This window comes from Heteronotia binoei, chromosome 16 (assembly GCF_032191835.1).
Source record: "Heteronotia binoei isolate CCM8104 ecotype False Entrance Well chromosome 16, APGP_CSIRO_Hbin_v1, whole genome shotgun sequence".
In the NCBI taxonomy this organism is placed as follows: Eukaryota; Metazoa; Chordata; class Lepidosauria; order Squamata; family Gekkonidae; genus Heteronotia; species Heteronotia binoei.
This window is the reverse complement of record NC_083238.1, coordinates 38709300-38727820: the sequence shown is the minus strand read 5'-3', so window position 1 is coordinate 38727820 and position 18521 is coordinate 38709300. Positions and strand designations below refer to the sequence as shown.

The 18521-nt window shown below is 42.8% G+C and overlaps 1 protein-coding gene across 1 annotated transcript in view; it reads right to left on the bottom strand.

Annotated features, from left to right (window-relative positions):
- The window catches only part of ITGA4 (integrin subunit alpha 4), a 73715-nt gene that overhangs the window by 21885 nt on the left and 33309 nt on the right, over window positions 1-18521 (bottom strand). Inside the window, exons 12-16 of the mRNA XM_060257023.1 lie at window positions 16796-16886; window positions 14782-14827; window positions 11588-11742; window positions 8692-8846; window positions 3709-3858 (exon numbers count right to left, since the gene is read on the bottom strand). Of these exons, the coding sequence (XP_060113006.1) occupies window positions 3709-3858; window positions 8692-8846; window positions 11588-11742; window positions 14782-14827; window positions 16796-16886 (597 nt within the window). The remainder of the gene's footprint in view (window positions 1-3708; window positions 3859-8691; window positions 8847-11587; window positions 11743-14781; window positions 14828-16795; window positions 16887-18521) is intronic.

Here is an 18521-nt window from a genome sequence, read left to right as displayed (position 1 = left end):
TGGCTTCTCTTATGTTCTTATATTCTCTTATGATACTACACCAAACTGGATGAGATTTGGGCTATCCTGGGCTACCCAGGTCAGGGTACCAAATGAGACAACCTAAAACAATATGTAAGCTTTCAAATTCCTCAAAACTGTTTGTCAGGGATGGATACCGCAGGCCATGATCTTAAGGCCTCATCCTGAAAGCATCCTGTATTGGTAGGAGGCCTGCTGCTTTATCTGAATTGCATATTTACAAAAACCACCTGTCAACAATAAAGATATTCACACTCTCAATGTGTGTACATGCATTTGATTTAGTGCAAATACTAGACAAAAAAAGAAAGGAACAATAAGGTATTTGTACTCCCCCAGTTCATACACTTTGGAATTTCTACACAGGTACAGCCTTAGCAAAGTTCATAAGTAAGTGCTGTAAGGGTGGAGTCCTTAAAAGTTCCACTTGTGACGTTGTAATGGAGAGAATAAGGAGGGACCGTATAGAAAGGAGTCTTCACAGTTTCGCTTGTCTCATACTTTGTCAGTCTCTTTTCTCACCGTTTCCCGAGCCACAGTAACTTTGTTTCAGGCATGGATCAACGCGGTTTGGTGTAGTGGTTAAGTGTGTGGACTCTTATCTGGGAGAACCGGGTTTGATTCCCCACTCCTCCACTTGCACCTGCTAGCATGGCCTTGGGTCAGCCATAGCTCTGGCAGAGGTTGTCCTTGAAAGGGCAGCTGCTGGGACAGCCCTCTCCAGCCCCACCCACCTCACAGGGTGTCTGTTGTGGGGGAGGAAGGTAAAGGAGATTGTGAGCCGCTCTGAGACTCTTCGGAGTGGAGGGCGGGATATAAATCCAATATCTTCTTCATCTTCATGCTCTAAACCTCTGCTGCCGGCTCTTATCTGAATTGCAAGCTGTTGCTTAGTCTCTTCCCTAACTAGGATCTCAAGCGTTAGTTTGTCCTGAACCACAGTTGTAAAGCGTTGAATTCATTGTGCTTATGAACTCAACCCTTTACAACTGTAGTTCAGGACAAGGGACAAACTAAACCTTGAGAATCAAAATGACAGTAGAACAAAGTAGGAGTCAAATGGCACCTTTAAGACCAACAAAGTTTTATTCAGAATGTAAGCTTTCATGTGCTCTAAGCACACTTTATCAGACATCTGATGAAGTGCGCTTAGAGCACACGAAAGCTTACATTCTGAATAAAACTTTGTTGGTCTTAAAGGTGCCATTTGACTCCTACTTTGTTCTACTGCTTCAGACCGACACGGCCGCCCACTTGGATCTATCGAAATGGCAAACATTGTGGAATGCTTTCTGTGGAGTTCCATCATGTTTATGTAACTACCGGGCGATGAAAAAAATCAAAACGTCCAACAAAATTAAATGATTTCCGAAGCAGAATGGTAAGACTGGACAAGGAAAGCTAAGCTGCTTTGCCACTTAACTGGGAAGCTAAGAGAGACAAATTTTCATTTGACATTTTGCTGCGGCAGGCAGGCTTGCAGCTAGTAAGAAGCTTCGTGAGATGAAGAAACAAATCCACTTGACCTTTCATCACAGAAAACATTTGCCTAGGGAAACATTTATTAATTTAGAAAGGGTTATTATCTTCTTAACCACAGTCTTTCCACTCTCAATACTGGAAAACTTAAGATTAGACCACTGAAGGAAAAAATAAAATATTGCCCTGATCCAGAAACCTCTGCAAGCAGCAGATGGGTGCATATAAATATACATTCTTTTTTATATCTGGAGTACCTATAAAGAATTCCTATAGAGTAAGGCACGCAGTTACTCTTGACTCTGAATATATCCACATTTTCTCCACTTTTGACTTTGGGAACTATCTTATCTTGGCTATGCATATTTCGCAAGGCATCAAAGTATGTCACCTCAGTAGTCTCCCATACATGATTGTCTTAATAACAACAGCAGCTATGATCGGTGAAGAAATACCATTAAGCATTGATATTCTGAGACAGATTCATAAATGGAAAAATTTGGAACCTCCTCAGTTATTGCATAATAGTCAAGTTCTGTCTCCTGCGTGACTGGGTGAACTTAGAGAAGGATCAAACCACATTTATTACAAAAAAATTCAAATTAGGAATACTGCAATGTTACTGGAAGGAAACATGAACCTATGTGGATATGACCTGAATAGCCCAGGGTAGCTTGATCTCATCAGATCTCTGAGGCGAAGCAGAGTCAGCCCTCACTAGTATTTGGATGAGAGACCTCCAAGAAATACCAGGGTCGTGACGCCTTAAAGGTCAGAGATCCATCCTCCCATCTCTTGCCTTAAAACCCTACAGGGTCAGCATAATTCAGCTGTGACCTGGCAGCACCTTCCACCATGACGATAAAAATCTGTCTTTGCCAGGGCTTTTTTGTAGCAGGAACTCCTTTGCATATTAGGCCACACACCCCTGATGTAGCCAATCCTCCAAGAGCTTATAGGGCTGCTATTACATGGCCTACTGTAAGCTCTTGGAGAATTGGCTACATCAGGGGTGTGTGGATTAATATGCAAAGGAGTTCCTGCTAAAAAAAAAAGCCTTGGTCTTTGCATTGCTGACAGAAAGTTTGACCAGTATGATATGCAAGACTGGATCCAGCCAGTTATGTCACTCAGGCTCAGCTAATTGCCCTCCATATAACTCCCACCCCATGTGTCTTTTATCTAAATAGAGTCCATGATCCAGAGCACTGCCTTTGTGGTGGTTAAAGGGCACTCCCCCTTTTTCCGCTAAAAAAGCTCTCTGGATCCAACCCAGATTCCTTTCTAACTTTAGAGAAGAAGTTTCTAGTTTTCAGAGAAAATGGAATAAAGATTTAGGAGTAGACAAATCAACAGAAGACCTGGAAGCTTCTTTATCAAACTTAAGGAAAAAAACTAGAGGACAACTGTATTACAAATATATTGAACTCTATAATAGTGTTTCCCAATTTTAAAAAATCGTTCCTCATTATAAGGAGGCATAATGAAAAAAAATTGGGGAAATGGCTTAGGGATGCCAGCCTCCAGGTGGGACCTGGGGATCCCCTGGAATTATAGCTCATCTCCAGATTGCAGAGCTCAGTTCCCTTTGAAAAAAAGGATGCTGGGGGGCAGGGCTCTGTAGCATTGTACCCCAGGAAAGTCCCTGTCTTCCCCAGGCTCCACCCCCAAATCCCCAGGAGTTTCCCAACCTGGATCTGGCAACCTTATCCCCCCCCATCCTCCAGTGATGGCCTGGGGGGACCTGCCAAACCTACCATTATCCAAAGCTTCACAGGGCTTTATGGTATACACAAGAGTTTTGGAGCAAATAGGCACTGCTCTGTTCACTTCAGTGCTGGGAAATACTCTACGAACAATCTCACCGAGGAAGTCCTATAATGCCATAAGACAATACTATGCTCCCGCACTGTTTCAAAGGTTACACCATGATGGTGATGTTGAAGCAGTAAAGTCAAATTTCCCAAGATGCTTAACTCTGAATATTCTGGCAGCCTTTATAATATTCAGCTATAAAGAATTCATGATAAAGAAATGCAAAATGAGATACAGATTCTTGCCAGATTTTTCAGAACAATGCTTCTTCTCAACTTTCGTTAGCTTCTTTAGATTTAGGGTAAATGCCATTAAGTATCTGCATTAGGAATGATCCATGAAATGACATATTTGTATATAATTAGACAAAGGTAAATCAGTCCACTGTCTTACTTTGCTGCGTACAACGTTGTCTTCTTTTCTCAGCTGAAGAACAGGCTGGAGTGGTGGGAGTTCATCTGGATTTTTCCTTTTCAAAACATGATTTCCAAGGTGGTAAGTGGCTTCTACATGTATAGGAGTCAAGATATCCCTTACATCTTTCTATGAAAATTGGAAACCTTATGAGTTAGTTATACAAAAATATATGAAAACATGCGCTATCTCAAGCCAGAACTTGAAGGTAAACAGGACATTTCCAAGGGCACAAGAACATAAGCAGAGCCTGATGGCTGCATCAAAGCAGCAGACCATCTAGTCCAGCATCCTGTTCCACACTGTGGCCAACTACCTGGTGGATAGACAATAAACAGGGCACAGTGGCCAAGGCCATCCCTGAATACTGCCTCCTTGGGTTTCAAAGACTTGCTGCCTCTGTACATGGAAGTCCCCTTAGCCACCATGGCTAACAGTCATTCATGGACATCTCCTCCATGAATCTGTCTAACTCCCAGCTGCAGGACCACCCAATGCACATATTAAGCGCTACATCCAGTATTACATTCCTCCTTTAATACTCAATATAGAATTAGCACAGGAGAAAAAACAGCTACAGACTAGAGCTTACCACCAAAATACTGCCATGGTGGCAAAGTGCTAGATTTGCAGAAAGTCCCTCACTCAGTCCCAAGCATCATCACTTAAAGCAGGGGTGGCCAAACTGCGGCTCGGAAGCCACATGTGGCTCTTTCACACACATCGTGTGGCTCTCAAAGCCCCCACCACTCCACTGGCAAGCCTGAAGAAGCCATTTGTCTCCTTAAATCACTTCTCCAAGCCAAGCCAGCTGGCAGCGTGGAGAATGCATTTAAAGTTAAAGTTGCTTTCTTTCCACCTCTCTGTTCCCCATCTATTTGCTTTCCTTCCTTCCTTGCAGCTCTTAGACATCTGTCGTTCATGTCTTGCGGCTCTCAAACATCTGATGTTTATTCTATGTGGCTCTTACATTAAGCAAGTTTGGTCATCCCTGACTTAAAGGATCTCAAGCAGAAGGTATTAGGAAAGACCATTCTCTGCCTGAGGCCACAGAAGATCACTGCCAGTCAAAGTAGAAGAAGAAGAAGAAGAAGACTGCAGATTTATACCCCACCCTTCTCTCTGAATCAGAGACTCAGAATGGCTTACAATCTCCTATATCTTCTCCCCTCACAACAGACACCCTGTGAGGTGGGTGGGGCTGAGAGGGCTCTCAAAGCAGCTGCCCTTTCAAGAACAACCTTTGCCAGAGCTATGGCTGACCCAAGGGCATTCCAGCAGCTGTAAGTGGAAGAGTGGAGAATCAAACCCAGGTTCTCCCAGATAAGAGTCCACACACTTAACCACTATACCAAACCGGTGTAGACAATACTGAGCTAGGGGACTAATGATCCAATTTGATCTCAGTCATACCAATTTAATAAATTGTTTGGTTATAAACTTTGAGTCCAGTAGCACCTTTAAAACAAGCAAAGTTTTATTCTGCGTATAAGTTTTTGTGTGCATGCACACTTCTCCAGTTAGCATTAGTATACATTAATATGTTAGTGTTTCATTGTCTCAAAGACTTTTACATACACATCAAACCCTAACTGTTTAAAAATCATTGAAAGAACCTGTACTTTTAAAATATGCATCATACTGCTAATACTTCTGTAGTCAAGAGTAATCTCTTAATACAGCCTTCCATATTCTCTTGGCTAAAGCATAAGAAAAAAAAGGCCCAGCGAAAAAGTTTATGAGAATGTGGATCTCTGAAGTTTGCAATGCAATCTTAAACAAAAGTTGTTTTGAACTGCCTCAGAAAAGTGTAAACTCCGCTTAGGATCTTACTGTTAATTGTCCAGTTTTTAAAGCCTAACTTTAGAGCCGTGTTTAAACAAGCTTTAGTGTTCCTGGATTTATCGGTATTTTAAACATAGATCTAAAGGCCGCCTGTATTAAAACGTCTCATGGGGTGATAACGTCTGAAATAAATTAGTTCTTGAATGAGCAATAAAGCTGGTTTCCCATTTCCCGCATTCTGCTTAAATTTAAGGTCTCATTGCCAGGGTGCATCAGAATGAAGAGAGGTAACCGTCTCCTTCGGAATCCCAGCAGTATGTCAGAACAAGTAAATTAAAGGCGAACTGATTCCATTTCCTTTATATCTGCATACTACCTCGCCGTTGAACGAAACTAACTTCAGCACAAAACCTTGCTTGTCTTGGAATGTTCCAAATCAAGACCCAATTCCCGAGCAAGCCACTTGTGAAAAGAGAACAGCTTGAAGTGCTGAACGTGACAATTGCAAAGTTGATTAAATTATTCCCTGGGTGCAGCAGACAGACAACCACTGATTGTCCCTCCACATGTCCCCGGCTTTAATATCGTATCTACAAGCTTGCTTTGACCAATGCATATGTTGCGTAATTCGTTCTAATTTTTCGTAAGGCCTGCCCCTGCAATCTGTTTTATGTTACTTTCATTACACTAATTAGCTATTCATTATTATTTCCTCAGATATTTAAAATGCACATGACCTGCTAGATGGATTATGCTTGGCAGACACTCACACTTAACTTTCACAGCTTCATGTAACTATGGGAAATCACAGAGGAACAAAAACTAAATTATTAATTCGAACTAAAGAAAGGAACGGGGTCAGAACAAAGTTCGTAACTCCTATGGCACCTGAAGCTGCCTTCTACTGAATTAGACCCCATCAAGGTCAGTATTGTCTACTCAGACTGGCAGTGGCTCTCCAGGGTCCATCACCTACTGCCTAGTCCTATTTATAACTGGGGGGGGGGGGAGGAGGAGGAGAAGATGATGATGATATTGGATTTATATCCCACCCTATACTCTGAATCTCAGAGTGGTCACAATTTCCTTTACCTTCCCCCCTCCCCACAACACCCTGTGAGGTAGGTGGGGCTGAGAGAGCTCTTACAGCAGCTGCCCTTTCAAGACCTTTAGTCATATGAGCATAACAACGAAAGGAAAGGGAAACAACTGGGGTGGAGGACAAAACAAACAAATGGGGGGGGGGGCTTAAGAAATATTCTCATTTCATTATTTATTTCTTTTAAAATAAATTCTATGCTATCTCTCCACCCCAGTCAGGGTTCACAAGACCGTGAACATAACAAACACTGAAATATTAAAACAGTTAAAAATACAGTTTAAAATTATAAAAATAACTCAATTAAAAATGCAAGTAGACAACACTAGAAGAAAGGTCAATTACAGTTATTGGGAGTTGGACAGATGAACAGGTGAGGCTTTTAAAGATAAGTTCAAAAGAGAACATACAATATGAAGATGTTTATATAATGCAATCTACAGCATAAGATAATTTCTAGGCAGAATGTAGATTCATGAAATATCTTTTCAAGCATGCATTTAGCATTTTGGTAGGACTAGTTTTTTTCACGTTATGTTAAAGTGATAATACACTATTGAAAATTTCAAAGTTTAACTTGCTATCCAAATATGCTGCTAACCCTATTATGAGTCTGTTGTTCTCTAAATGACAAAGTTTTCTTTCCGAAAAAATCTGTGGCAGAACCATTAGCAAAATTTCTTCCCCTTTGCAGGAGGAGAGTTCTAAGTGAAAGGGTCAGTTAGGAAGGAAGACAGACAAAGCAGCTGAAAGAAAGCCATTAGACTGGGAAGAAGAGAGGCCGATAGTAATCTGTGTAGGAAGCAGGGCTTTTTTTGTAGCAGGGACTCTTTTGCATATTAGGCCACACCTCCCTGATGTAGCCAATCCTCCTGGAGCTTTCAGTAGGCCCTGGAATAAGAGCCCTGTAAGCTCTTGGAGGACTGGCTACTTAAGAGGGGTGTGGCCTAATATGCAAAGGAGTTCCCGCTACAAAAAAAAAGCCCTGGTAGGAAGTAAAGGCTTTTTATTATTAAATCTCCTCAGACTGTCTAGGAACCACTTGGGGAAGAGGAACTTGTTACTGTTTGGGAAGTTGCTTTTAGCTGGGAAAAGTGGATATATTTATAACTTGTTAAACAACAGGTCTTCCAAGCCTGCCTGGAATGAAACTGTTGGATGTTCTTACAATTTTACTTGTAGAAATTGTATTATATATGTTTAGGATGGCACTGTCCTATCATCAGAACAGAGCATCCTGCTCTTTAAGGCTACCAAAGAATGAATGGCACAAACTGAAAAGTGAAAAATATCTTCACAGCATGAAAAACTTTAGTACATTTTTTAAAATCTCTCCCTTCCTCTGAAATGCTCAGAGTGGCAAACCTGATTTTCCTTTCCCCATTTTACGCTCGCAACAACCCTATAAAATAGGTTAGGATGAGAGGGTGTGACTGACAAAAGGTCACCCAGTGAGCTTCCACACTGGGCCCAGAACCTGGGTCTCCCAGCCCAATACTCTACCTACCAGACTGTGCTGGCTCTCTGAGCTCTGCAGCATCAGTTGCTGCTAAGGCCTAGGAGCAGACAGGGCCATTTTATTTCCTGGTCAGCTGACAACTGTAGGGGTGCTAGGAATCACAGCCGGAATCACAGCTTATCTCCAGACTACAGACATCAGTTCCCCTGGAAAAAAATGGATGCTCCGGAGGGTAGGCGCTGTGGGATTGTACCCCACTGAGGTCACTGTTCTCCCCAGACTCCATCCCCAAGTCTAGAAGGGTTTCCCAACCCAGATCTGGGAACCCTACCCCCATCCCCTGCTGGTGGCCAGGGGGGACCTGCAACCAAAGACAATCCTTCAGTCATCACAGCCAGGGGTGGAATTCTAACAGGAGCTCCTTTGCATATTATGCCACACACCCCTGATGTAACCAATCCTCCAAGAGCTTACAAGCCTCTTTTTTGCTCTTGGAGGATTGGCTACATCAGGGGGTGTGGCCTAATATGCAAAGGAGCTCCTGCTAGAATTCCACCCCTGATAACAGAAGACAATTATTTCATTCCAACTGTTATTATCTTTTGAGAGAATACATTACCCTCATGAATGCTTGGTGATCTCGGCAAGTGACGTTATTGTTGTAAATCTCAATGCTTCCAGGGATTGTTTCCGATGTTCCGTTAGAGGAAAAATGAAATCTTGCAGGGGTTTCCGACCTCCTGCTAACATCCAGACTTAGATTATAAAGCAATACTGTAAAGTTTGGGGGCGGGGGGGGGAGAGAGAATAATAATGTAAGAGGAAGGTTTCGGAAGACAGCTCTAGAGGTATTTCCATTTCATTATATTTATGGTGATTTGATGAAATGCCAAACACAATTCCATAATGTCATCTTCAACCATTCTAATTACAAGATTTTCTTTCAGACCCTGGGAATGGAAACAATATTCTTCTGATGCCATTTCCAAATCATTTTGTGTCTAATGCTGCTAAATGTTCTTAATGTGATGAAATCATTAAAAAGCCTTTTTTTTAAAAAAAGTTTGATCTGAAAGGCTTTTTCATTCATTCGGTTTATTGATACGAAAAAATCCCAATGCCTTTCTTAGTATCACATGGAGCTCATAGGCTACTGCTGTCCTTTTATACAAAATTTAACTCACTCCCCTCACTTGCTATGGTAAAATGTGAATATTTTAATTGGTATGAATGATCCCACATTGTTGACTTCAATAGACTAAGAGAGAGATATAACCCTGCTTAAGATGGTTTTGTATCACTGCTCTTCAATCTGTTTGCCTGGGCCTTGCTATCCCAGTACCAAATGAGGGATAAAATTACATTGATTGCAGTGGGGGGTAGATTGTACTCAGCCCCGTAGCTAAGGGCTGTGGGGGGAGGGGGCCATAGGGGGGACAGGGCCATGGGGGTGAGAGCAGGAAACTGGAGGGTCTGGGGGCCACCCCTCTTCCTCCCCCCATGTGATTTAGAGCCAGCCAGTAAGATGATTGGCTCACCCTTTAAATGGTGCATGACAGGCCACAGCTGCTCTTGGGTGCTCCTCCTGTGCTATTAAATCACACAGGACTGTGAGGGAGAGGGGCAGATCTAGGATGGGGGAGTGAAGGGCTCCAAGTAACCTGTCAGGGGGCCAGGTCTCGTGAGCCCCTGGTTAGCTACGGGCCTGATTGTACCCTAATGCTTCTGGCACAATACACACCAACATTGTATGTTGTGCGTTTCCTCTAAGCCGCAGAGTTTTGTGAGCAAAAAATACTACTTTGTGAGCTACTGGCATTAAAGTTGTGAGCTGCTGCATAAATTATTGTGCTCTGGGGTCATCCTTCCTGAGTTAAGACAAAAATGTGTGAGCTGGAGGCTAAAAAACTGAGCTAGCTCAACACTAACTCAGCTTAGAGGGAACACTGGTTATGGTGCTGAAAGATTTTGTCCTGATTTTTGTTAAGGCCGTGTATTATGACCCTGCAGAACTGTACACTAAGTAAAAGCCAGTGTGGGAACATAGCTGGCATATGGATTTATACCAAAAAAGATGCCCTTGAACTTACAGAACTGCTGTTCAAATAGTCTGCAAGTGCTCACAATCAGTGGGTCACGTGTGCTTTGCTGCTTCCATTAATCAGAGAAGGGTGTGCAGGGAAGGGCGGGATAAAAACCTAACTAACAAATAAATACATTTAAATGGAATTTCCACAGGCCCATAGACACCCATTCAAGGGATCATGTGCGCATGATCAAGCTTGCATGTCAACAAAAAAAATGAATAGCAACCATTTCTGTGCTAATGTGGAGACTGGCAAAATGCCCTTCTTTATAGTTAGCATTTCCAGGTGTCAAGGTCCGGGCAAAAGTGTTAGGATTTCAGTGCTTTTAAGAAAAGGAGCAGTATGGAATGGAAGAATGAAGCCAAAGGCTATTTTTATGCTTGGCTCAAGAAAGTCTGGTGTTCATTAAGTCCATCTGTCTCTCCACCCTGTGCCCAGGTCTAGTTGGGCTCTTCCTTTGCTCCTGCCAAGCACCATTACACCCTACACTTCCCCTGCCTGCTTCGCCCTCTGATCTGTCTCTTCTTATCTCCCAGGCTTTGTCACCTGTATCTTTAGGGTCTGAATCTCTAGTGACCTGCCAACGCTATCTGAAGTACAGTACAGTGGTGCACAGACGTCATTCAATTTCAGAGCAGGAAGAGAAACAAAATCAAAGCTCATGCATGTTGGGCAAAAAAGATAAATCTAAATCTAACATTTTGTTACTTGGCAAGGATTTTAATACTTATCTGGACACTTTCCTCTGACCAAAAGCCACTGTTCCCTCTAAGCTGAGTTAGTGTGAGCTAGCTCGTAGTTTTTTAGCCTCCAGCTCACACATTTTTGTCTTTGTTCATGAAGGATGACAACAGAGCAAACTAATTTATGCAGCAGCCAAATCGCTCACTCACAGCTTTAATGCCAGCAGCTCACAAAGTAGAATTTTTGCTCACAAGACTCCACAGAAGAAGACCACAGATTTATACCCTGCCCTTCTCTCTGAATCAGAGCAGCTTACAGTCTCCTTTATCTTCCTCCCCCACAACAGACACCCTGTGAGGTGGGTGGGGCTGAAAGAGCTCTTACAGCAGCTGCCCTTTCAAGGGCAACCTCTGCCAGAGCTCTGGCTGACCCAAGGCCATTCCAACAGGTGCAGGTGGAGGAGTGGGGAATCAAACCTGATTCTCCCAGATAAGAGTCTGCGCACTTAACCATTACACCAAACTGGCTCTCCTACACCAAACAGCTCAGAGGAAGCATTGCATGTTAAGGGATGCTGAAGGAAATTGGTGGTACCTACTAGCTACAGTTTTGGTGGATTATCTCGTAACAAGTTTCAGTGACATTTTGGCTAACAGGATGTTCTTTTTAAACAAAGAAAGCAATCTATGTATGCAGCCAAAGCACTGCAAAATGATGTTATAGCACTTATAGCACACAGCTTACCGATATAACCTGGAGCAGCTCGGCCGTGATAGGAAAAACAGATCTTCAGATTCACACACACAGCTGGCTGCCCATTCTCCAGACATTCCAATTTAGTTCGATTGACCGAACGAGGGTGCTCGAAGAAGGCTTTAACAATCACTACTGCTCTTGTCCTGAAAAGTGTAAAGAAGTCAGGTAACAATATGTCTCTTTACCTTTCACGATTTTGCATGTATTTTGTTTAACTTTTACATAGGCTACTTTTATCAGGATAAACATATAATTGCACACCATGCTGGAAGGAAGACTAGAAACAAACCCAATTAGTAGAACTCATCACAGAGGCTACCCTGTGGTAGTGACAATGGTGAAAAGCAGGGGTCGTTTTGTAGAAAAATAGGTGGTGGAGCTCATTAGCATATGCTGACCCCCCCCCAGCCAAAAGCAACCCAATGCAGAAAAGGAGAGCCCCAGGTGAGCGAGGCCTGCTTGGGCTGGCTAGAGATCCACCCAGCCCAAGCAGGCCTCGTTCGCCTGGGGCTCTCCTGGGCCACCCCCCCAGTCAAAAGACCAGCAAGTCACCCACTGCCCAAAATCACATAAGAAGCGGAGAAAGGGTGGTGTGGGCTTCTCCAGGGGTTAACGAGGACTGCTGGGGGCGTGGCAAAGCCCCTGTTGCCTGGCTGGCTGCCCACTCTCCTAATCCAGGGATTGTTATGCAGCTGCACCTACTATTCAATGGACAAGGTAGGTGGGGAGGAAGAGGGGAAACCCTTAGAAAGGCTCAGGAGCTGCACTTCTGCAAGCTCCTGCTGAATCTGAGGCCTGGTGAAAAGACACATGCTTCTCCACCTCTGCTGCATCTGCACAGTGCAGTTTTGCTGACAGATGAAAATGTGCCTAATCCCAAAGCTGGAACACAAGCTAGTGCTAGAACAAAGCAGTAGACAAGTGCACCTTTAAGACCAACTAAGTTTTATTTAGAATGTAAGCTTTCGTATGCTCTTAAGTAGACTTCATCAGACAAAATGGGAATGGCAAGCAGCAATACTTAATATAAGTGGGCAGTGTGGAATCATGAGAATGCTTTTAGCAGATTAAAAGAATCACAGATAGGGATCTGTGTTTGTGTTACGACAGCAGTTTGCTTTTTATCACTCTCCAATGTTTTTTCAACTCTGTTTTGTCCTACACTAACAAACACAGATCCCTATCTGTGATTCTTTTAATCTGCTAAAAACATTCCCATGATTCCACACTGCCCACTTATATTAAGTATCAAGTATTGCTGCTTGCCAATCCCATTTTGTCTGATGAAGTCTGCTTAAGAGCATACGAAAGCTTACATTCTAAATAAAACTTCGTTGGTCTTAAAGGCGCACCTGTCTACTGCTTTGTTCTATTGCTTCAGACCAACACGGCTGCCTACTGGGATCTATCTACAAGCTAGTGCTGTTCCCAAATACCCCGATGTCAATGGTGGCCCAGATGCACTCGTTTCTCTACCAGAAAGACCTAAGTCCTGTAACTGATACTCTACTGGCATCTAGGTTACATCATTATCATGTGATCTGTAGGAGTTTTTGCACGGCTTTTTGAGTGACATCTAGCCCTTTCATTTTTCAAATGAGACGACCCTTCCTTGTCTGTTTCTTCTTCCCAGAATGCAAGTGCTGTAATCGAACACCTACAGCAATTAACGTAGGATCTGTGAGCCTGAACAAAGGCTGACACAGGCAGAGTCTTAAGATCTCGACCTGGAAAATTTGTGAGGGGTTTTTCTCCTCCATTTCAATTTTTTTTTTAACATCTAGGCTGATTATTATTATTATTTGTTTATGCTGAGTTACAATGAGCTCCTAAAGCTTGAATAATGTTTTGTGCCATTTTAGTAGAAGACATTACATGGGTTCAGTTTCTTGTTCTGGATTTTATGTGGGCCAATAGGACTGATGACAATATTTTTCTGCACAAGTCTGCCTTTAAAGAGTATTCAGAAATTGCAGCATCTGCAAGAATTTCATTGTCTTCTGGTCAGCTCTTGGGTCCAACTGGGTTCTGAACTTCAAAGCCATGAGTAGGCAAGAACTTCCAAGGGCCATCTAAATCTACATGGCACTACAGGCTCCTTAAAATCTTCCCTAGAAGCCCTGAAGTATCCCCCTATAGCCTCTATCAGGTAGAACAGGGGTGTCAAAAATGTAGCCAGGAGCCACATTAGGCCCCCAGAGGGCTCCTATCAGGCTCCCAAGCAACTGACTGTCATCTGCTTCCTTCTCCCTCTCTCTTGCTTCCTTCTGCATCACAGCTTACTTTGCAAGGCCTGCACAGGAGCTACAGAGCAAAACCTCTATTTTCTCCATTGGCTGAGGCTCCTCCCCAAGGGAGGAGGAAGGGTTGAAGGCAGAGCTTGTTTTTCCAGGCTCTCAATCATACAGCAGAGCTACTGAACCAAGCCTTTCTTCCTTCCCCCTCCTGGTCCCCTGGGGAAGGAAGGAAGGAGCCAGAGCTTCCTTTGCCCAGTTCCCTGGACCCCATGGGAGAGATACAAAGAAAGCACCTTTAAGACTAACAAGTGCTAATGTTTTAAGCATGTTTTTTTTAAATTAATTGTGTTTGACTGTCCTTTATAAAGTTTTATCTCTGCTACCTAATCTTAAGAAAGTATACACATGACCTGGCCTGACATGGCCCAGCCCAACAAGGTCTCATTTATGTCAGATCCAGCCCTCATAACAAATGAGTTCAACACCCCTGATGGTAGAGTGGGTTCTTATGCAAGTTAGTGGGGTCTGCACTCAATGCGGGCCTTCATATGGATGTTTTATTTTGCCATTTGATGACATGGGCTTTTCTGTCAAGTGAAGTTACAATACTTGCAGTTATATTCCTTCTGCAAGTCATCTGTAAAAGTCCCCCCCCCCTTTTAAATGGTGGAATGCAAATCTCTCAGCAAACAAAACAAAACACATTATTGGAATCTTGATTTTAAGGTACTCAGGTTTGGAAAATCCCTCAGTGGTGTTTTTTTGGTGAGTGTTGTCAAGGGTATTTAGTTAAAATATGCCACGGTTGTTCAGAACTGCCTACTGAGTTCAGAGCTTAGTAAAGATCCTTACGAGGCCAATATCACGATGCACATTTCTTAATTGCATCTCATAATTTACCATTATGCCCACTTATCCCTAAGCACTGAAATGCGTTGGCCTCACCTGAGCAACACAGCCGAATTCGACAGAAAAGCACCAACTGCTACATCTGCAGAGAACAGAAAGTCCAGATTGATGATGCTCATTAGTCACACAGAACCATTTCCCAGGCACAATCCCCTTACTGCATTTTCACCTCTGGACTGTATTAAATCACTATTTGCACATTATTAATTAGAGGGGATACGAGGAGACATGAAGCCACATATATCATTGGAGCTTTCCAAACAGCACCAGCAAGATCTAGTTGCGTTCTTTCTTATGCCTGCCCTTAAAACAGTGCTGCAGCAATTTTTAATGCCATGGTTAAGGTGCAGCTCAATCTCCACATGAAGTTTGAAGCTAAAGACAATTCGGTTATAGCCATTTAACCAGAGAAGAATGTCTTGAAACAGAATATTTATAGGGAAAAATAAATCTCCTTTTCACATTTTAAGGGAAACGTACAGTCTGAGACAAAAGATGAAACTGATGACAGATGTACAATTCTTGTTAGGGCATTAAAGGACAGATGTGACGGTCTAAGAGGTCATCCCAGGAGATGGCTGTCTTGTGAAGGCCTCCAGGATGCAGGGACCTGATGGCTGATGATGCACATCATCAGATCTGGGCCCTACCTGGTTTATTAGCCTTCTGCAGGGCCTGTAAAACGGAGCTGTTACGCCAGGCTTTTAGCTGAGGCTGCGGGCGTCTATTCTTGATCTGGCTGGCCTCCCCGGCCAGCACTGTCATCTGTGCTAGGAAATGGAATAAAAACTGCCATCCCTATGAGATATCATGATGTGAGATGGCTAGGCTGGGCAATATGTGATGTCATGGTAATCTGAGTGCTGTTGAGTTGTCTGTTTTGAAATATTTTCATTGTATTTTATTGTTTTATTATGTGTTGTACTGCCATGAGCCCTACGGGGAATGGTGAATTACTAAATTTACTAAACAGAAATTTACTAAAATAAAATAAAAAATGTACTAAAAATAATACCAGTGGAGTCAACCATGAGCAGGGTTCCCCCTAAGCTGAGTTAGTGTGAGCTAGTTCACAGATTTTTAGCTTCCACCTCACACATTTTTGTCTCAACTCAGGAAGGATGACCCCAAAGCACAATGAAACTCACAACTTTAATGCCAGTAGCTCATAAAGTAGAACTTTTGCTCACAATACTCTGCAGCTTAGAAGGAACAATGACCATGAGTCCAATGTTACCTTTATGATAATCCTGCCCAGGGCTCGCTTTGTAGCAGGAGCTCCTTTGCATATTAGGCCACACACCCCTAATGTAGCCAATTCTCCTGGAGCTAACAGTAGGCCCTGTAAGAAGAGCCCTGTAAGCTCTTAGAGGATTGGCATTTAAAGTGAAAGTTGATTTCTTTCCACCTCTCCCTCTTCCCAAACTAGTTGCTTTCCTTCCTTTCTTCTTGTCTTATGGTCCTCAAAAATCTGACGTTCATGTTTTGTGGCTCTCAAACATTTATTCTGCATGGCTCTTACATTAAGCAAGGTTGGCCACCCCTGGGCTATACCATGCTGCCTTCCCTTCCTTAGATACAACTACTGACAGCTATTATTATCAACAAACAATGCTGTCAACACCAGGCATTTAATGAAGAAATCACCCCAAAAGCACAATTACCATAAACTTGCTGTGTAAGCACCAAATGGTCTATGAATATACCAGCATAATTATACTTGCAAAAGCTCTGAGTATTCTCTCTCCTCAATTAAAAACTCTTAACAGAGTTACTTTCATTCTCTGCTTCTCTGTTCTCTTCTTTTCAAGCTGCCAAAGTCCATTATATGTCAAGAATAGTTGAGTTGGGGGATAGCAAGATTAACTAATTAGCTTATATGTAACCTGATCATTTAAACAAAAAACTGTGCTGCTTTACTAATAATTCATGACAGTTTTATTGCCTTGTTGATACTTGAGTTCTTATTTATTAATAGGCAGTCTTCCTGCAGTCTGTATTTTAGAGAGAAGTGGGTAAGAAATGGAGTAAATGCAAACGCTTCACTCACCTGAATAGCCATTGTTGTCAACATCAATACTCCCAGATATGGAATGACCAAACATACGTAATGAGTTGCTGATTTGGTGTCCTTGTATTCTCTAACCATTAAAAAAAAAAGGCCTGACTAATGAGTTTTTAGAAAAACCTAAAATAAGGATTTTTAAAAATTTTTTCAGAAGAATGAATAGATGTAGTGAATGCTTATAGCAAATAAATTGATTCCCCTTCTTTTCTTTCATTGTGGTGCATTTACATTTTATTTTGCATTTTAAGAATACTTCCTTTGGAATACTTCTCTGAAACTTTTGCTTTCCTCTTCTTCAGAGCTTTTTTTGTAACAGGAACACCTTTGCATAATAGGCTACACCCCGCCAATGCAGCCAATCCTCCAAAAGCTTACAGGGCTCTTGGAGGATTGGCTACATCAGGGGGGTGTAGACTATTATGGAAAGGAGTTCCTGATGCAAAAAAACCCTGCTCTTCTCCTGTTTTGACCATTCCTGCCAGAGTACTCCAAGACATGTTTTTCTTTCCCAAGTTTTTCTTTCCTAAGATCATTGCATGATCTTTTGTGGTGCTAGGGTAATTTAGAGAGAGGCTGCAATGATAAGGAAAGAGCAAAGGAACATACGGAGTAAGTCTATGCTTACTCCACCAGGCATGGTGCTTCTCCTATAGCAAGGGTGTCAAACTCATTTTTATGAGGGCCAGATCTGACATAAATAAGACTTTGGCTGATTCCGCACTCAGTTTTCTCTGGGGCAGGCTTCTGTTTCTGGGCGGAGCAAACTGGCGATTTTGCACCAGTTGCTCTGCGCCGACATTTTGCCCCACCACAGTGTAAGCCTGTATCAGGCTTACACTGTGGTGGGCAAATCGCTGGTTTGCCCAGCGCAAAATGTGCAGAATCAGCCCTTGTTAGGCCGGGCCATGTTATAAAATGTAATGCCAGGAAGCAGAGATACAAACTTTATAAAGGACACAGAGGTGTTTTTTACAAAGAGGTTCTTTCTTTGTATCTCTCTTGTGGGATCGAGGGAACTTGGCAAAGGATGCTCTGGCTCTTTCCCTCCCTCTCCAGGGGATGAGGAGGGGGAGGAGCCTCAGCCAATAGAGGGAAGAGAGGCCTGGTTCAGTAGTTCTTTTGTGCCTAGCAAAGCAAGCTCTCCTTCCCCCCTTTCATCTCCAAGGGAGGACCCTCAGCCAATGAAGAAAATACGTAGAGGCTTTGCTCTGCGATTGAGCAAGCCTGGCAAAACAAGTTGTGATACAGAAGGAAGCAAGTGAGAAAGAGAAGGAAGCAGACTTGAGGGCCTGATAGGAGCCCTCCAGTGGCCTGATTCAGTTCCCAGGCCCTATGTTTGACACCCTTGTCCGATAGTTTAGGACCCATATCCTTCATAATATCCTGAGATGTACCACTCAGATTACATCCTGTGTCATTCAGGCCTCCTTTCCCAAGTAATTTATTGGGTTCTTTCTGAAGTTGGGCCTCTCCATTTCAAGCCCAGATTGATTCACACCATTAACTTTCAGTACTTAGTATATGGATACTGAAAACTTGTGGAGCAAGACCAAAGTACTATAACCTACCAAGGGATGGGGGAAGTCCCTTCCTTCCTCTTCAGCTTCCCCCTTCCAGTTGGAGCCAGAATCATAGCAGCTAGGATTACTAGGCAAAGTACTTTCTAGAACTACCCTCAAACTGCAAGTATTACAGGCAGGAAAACTGT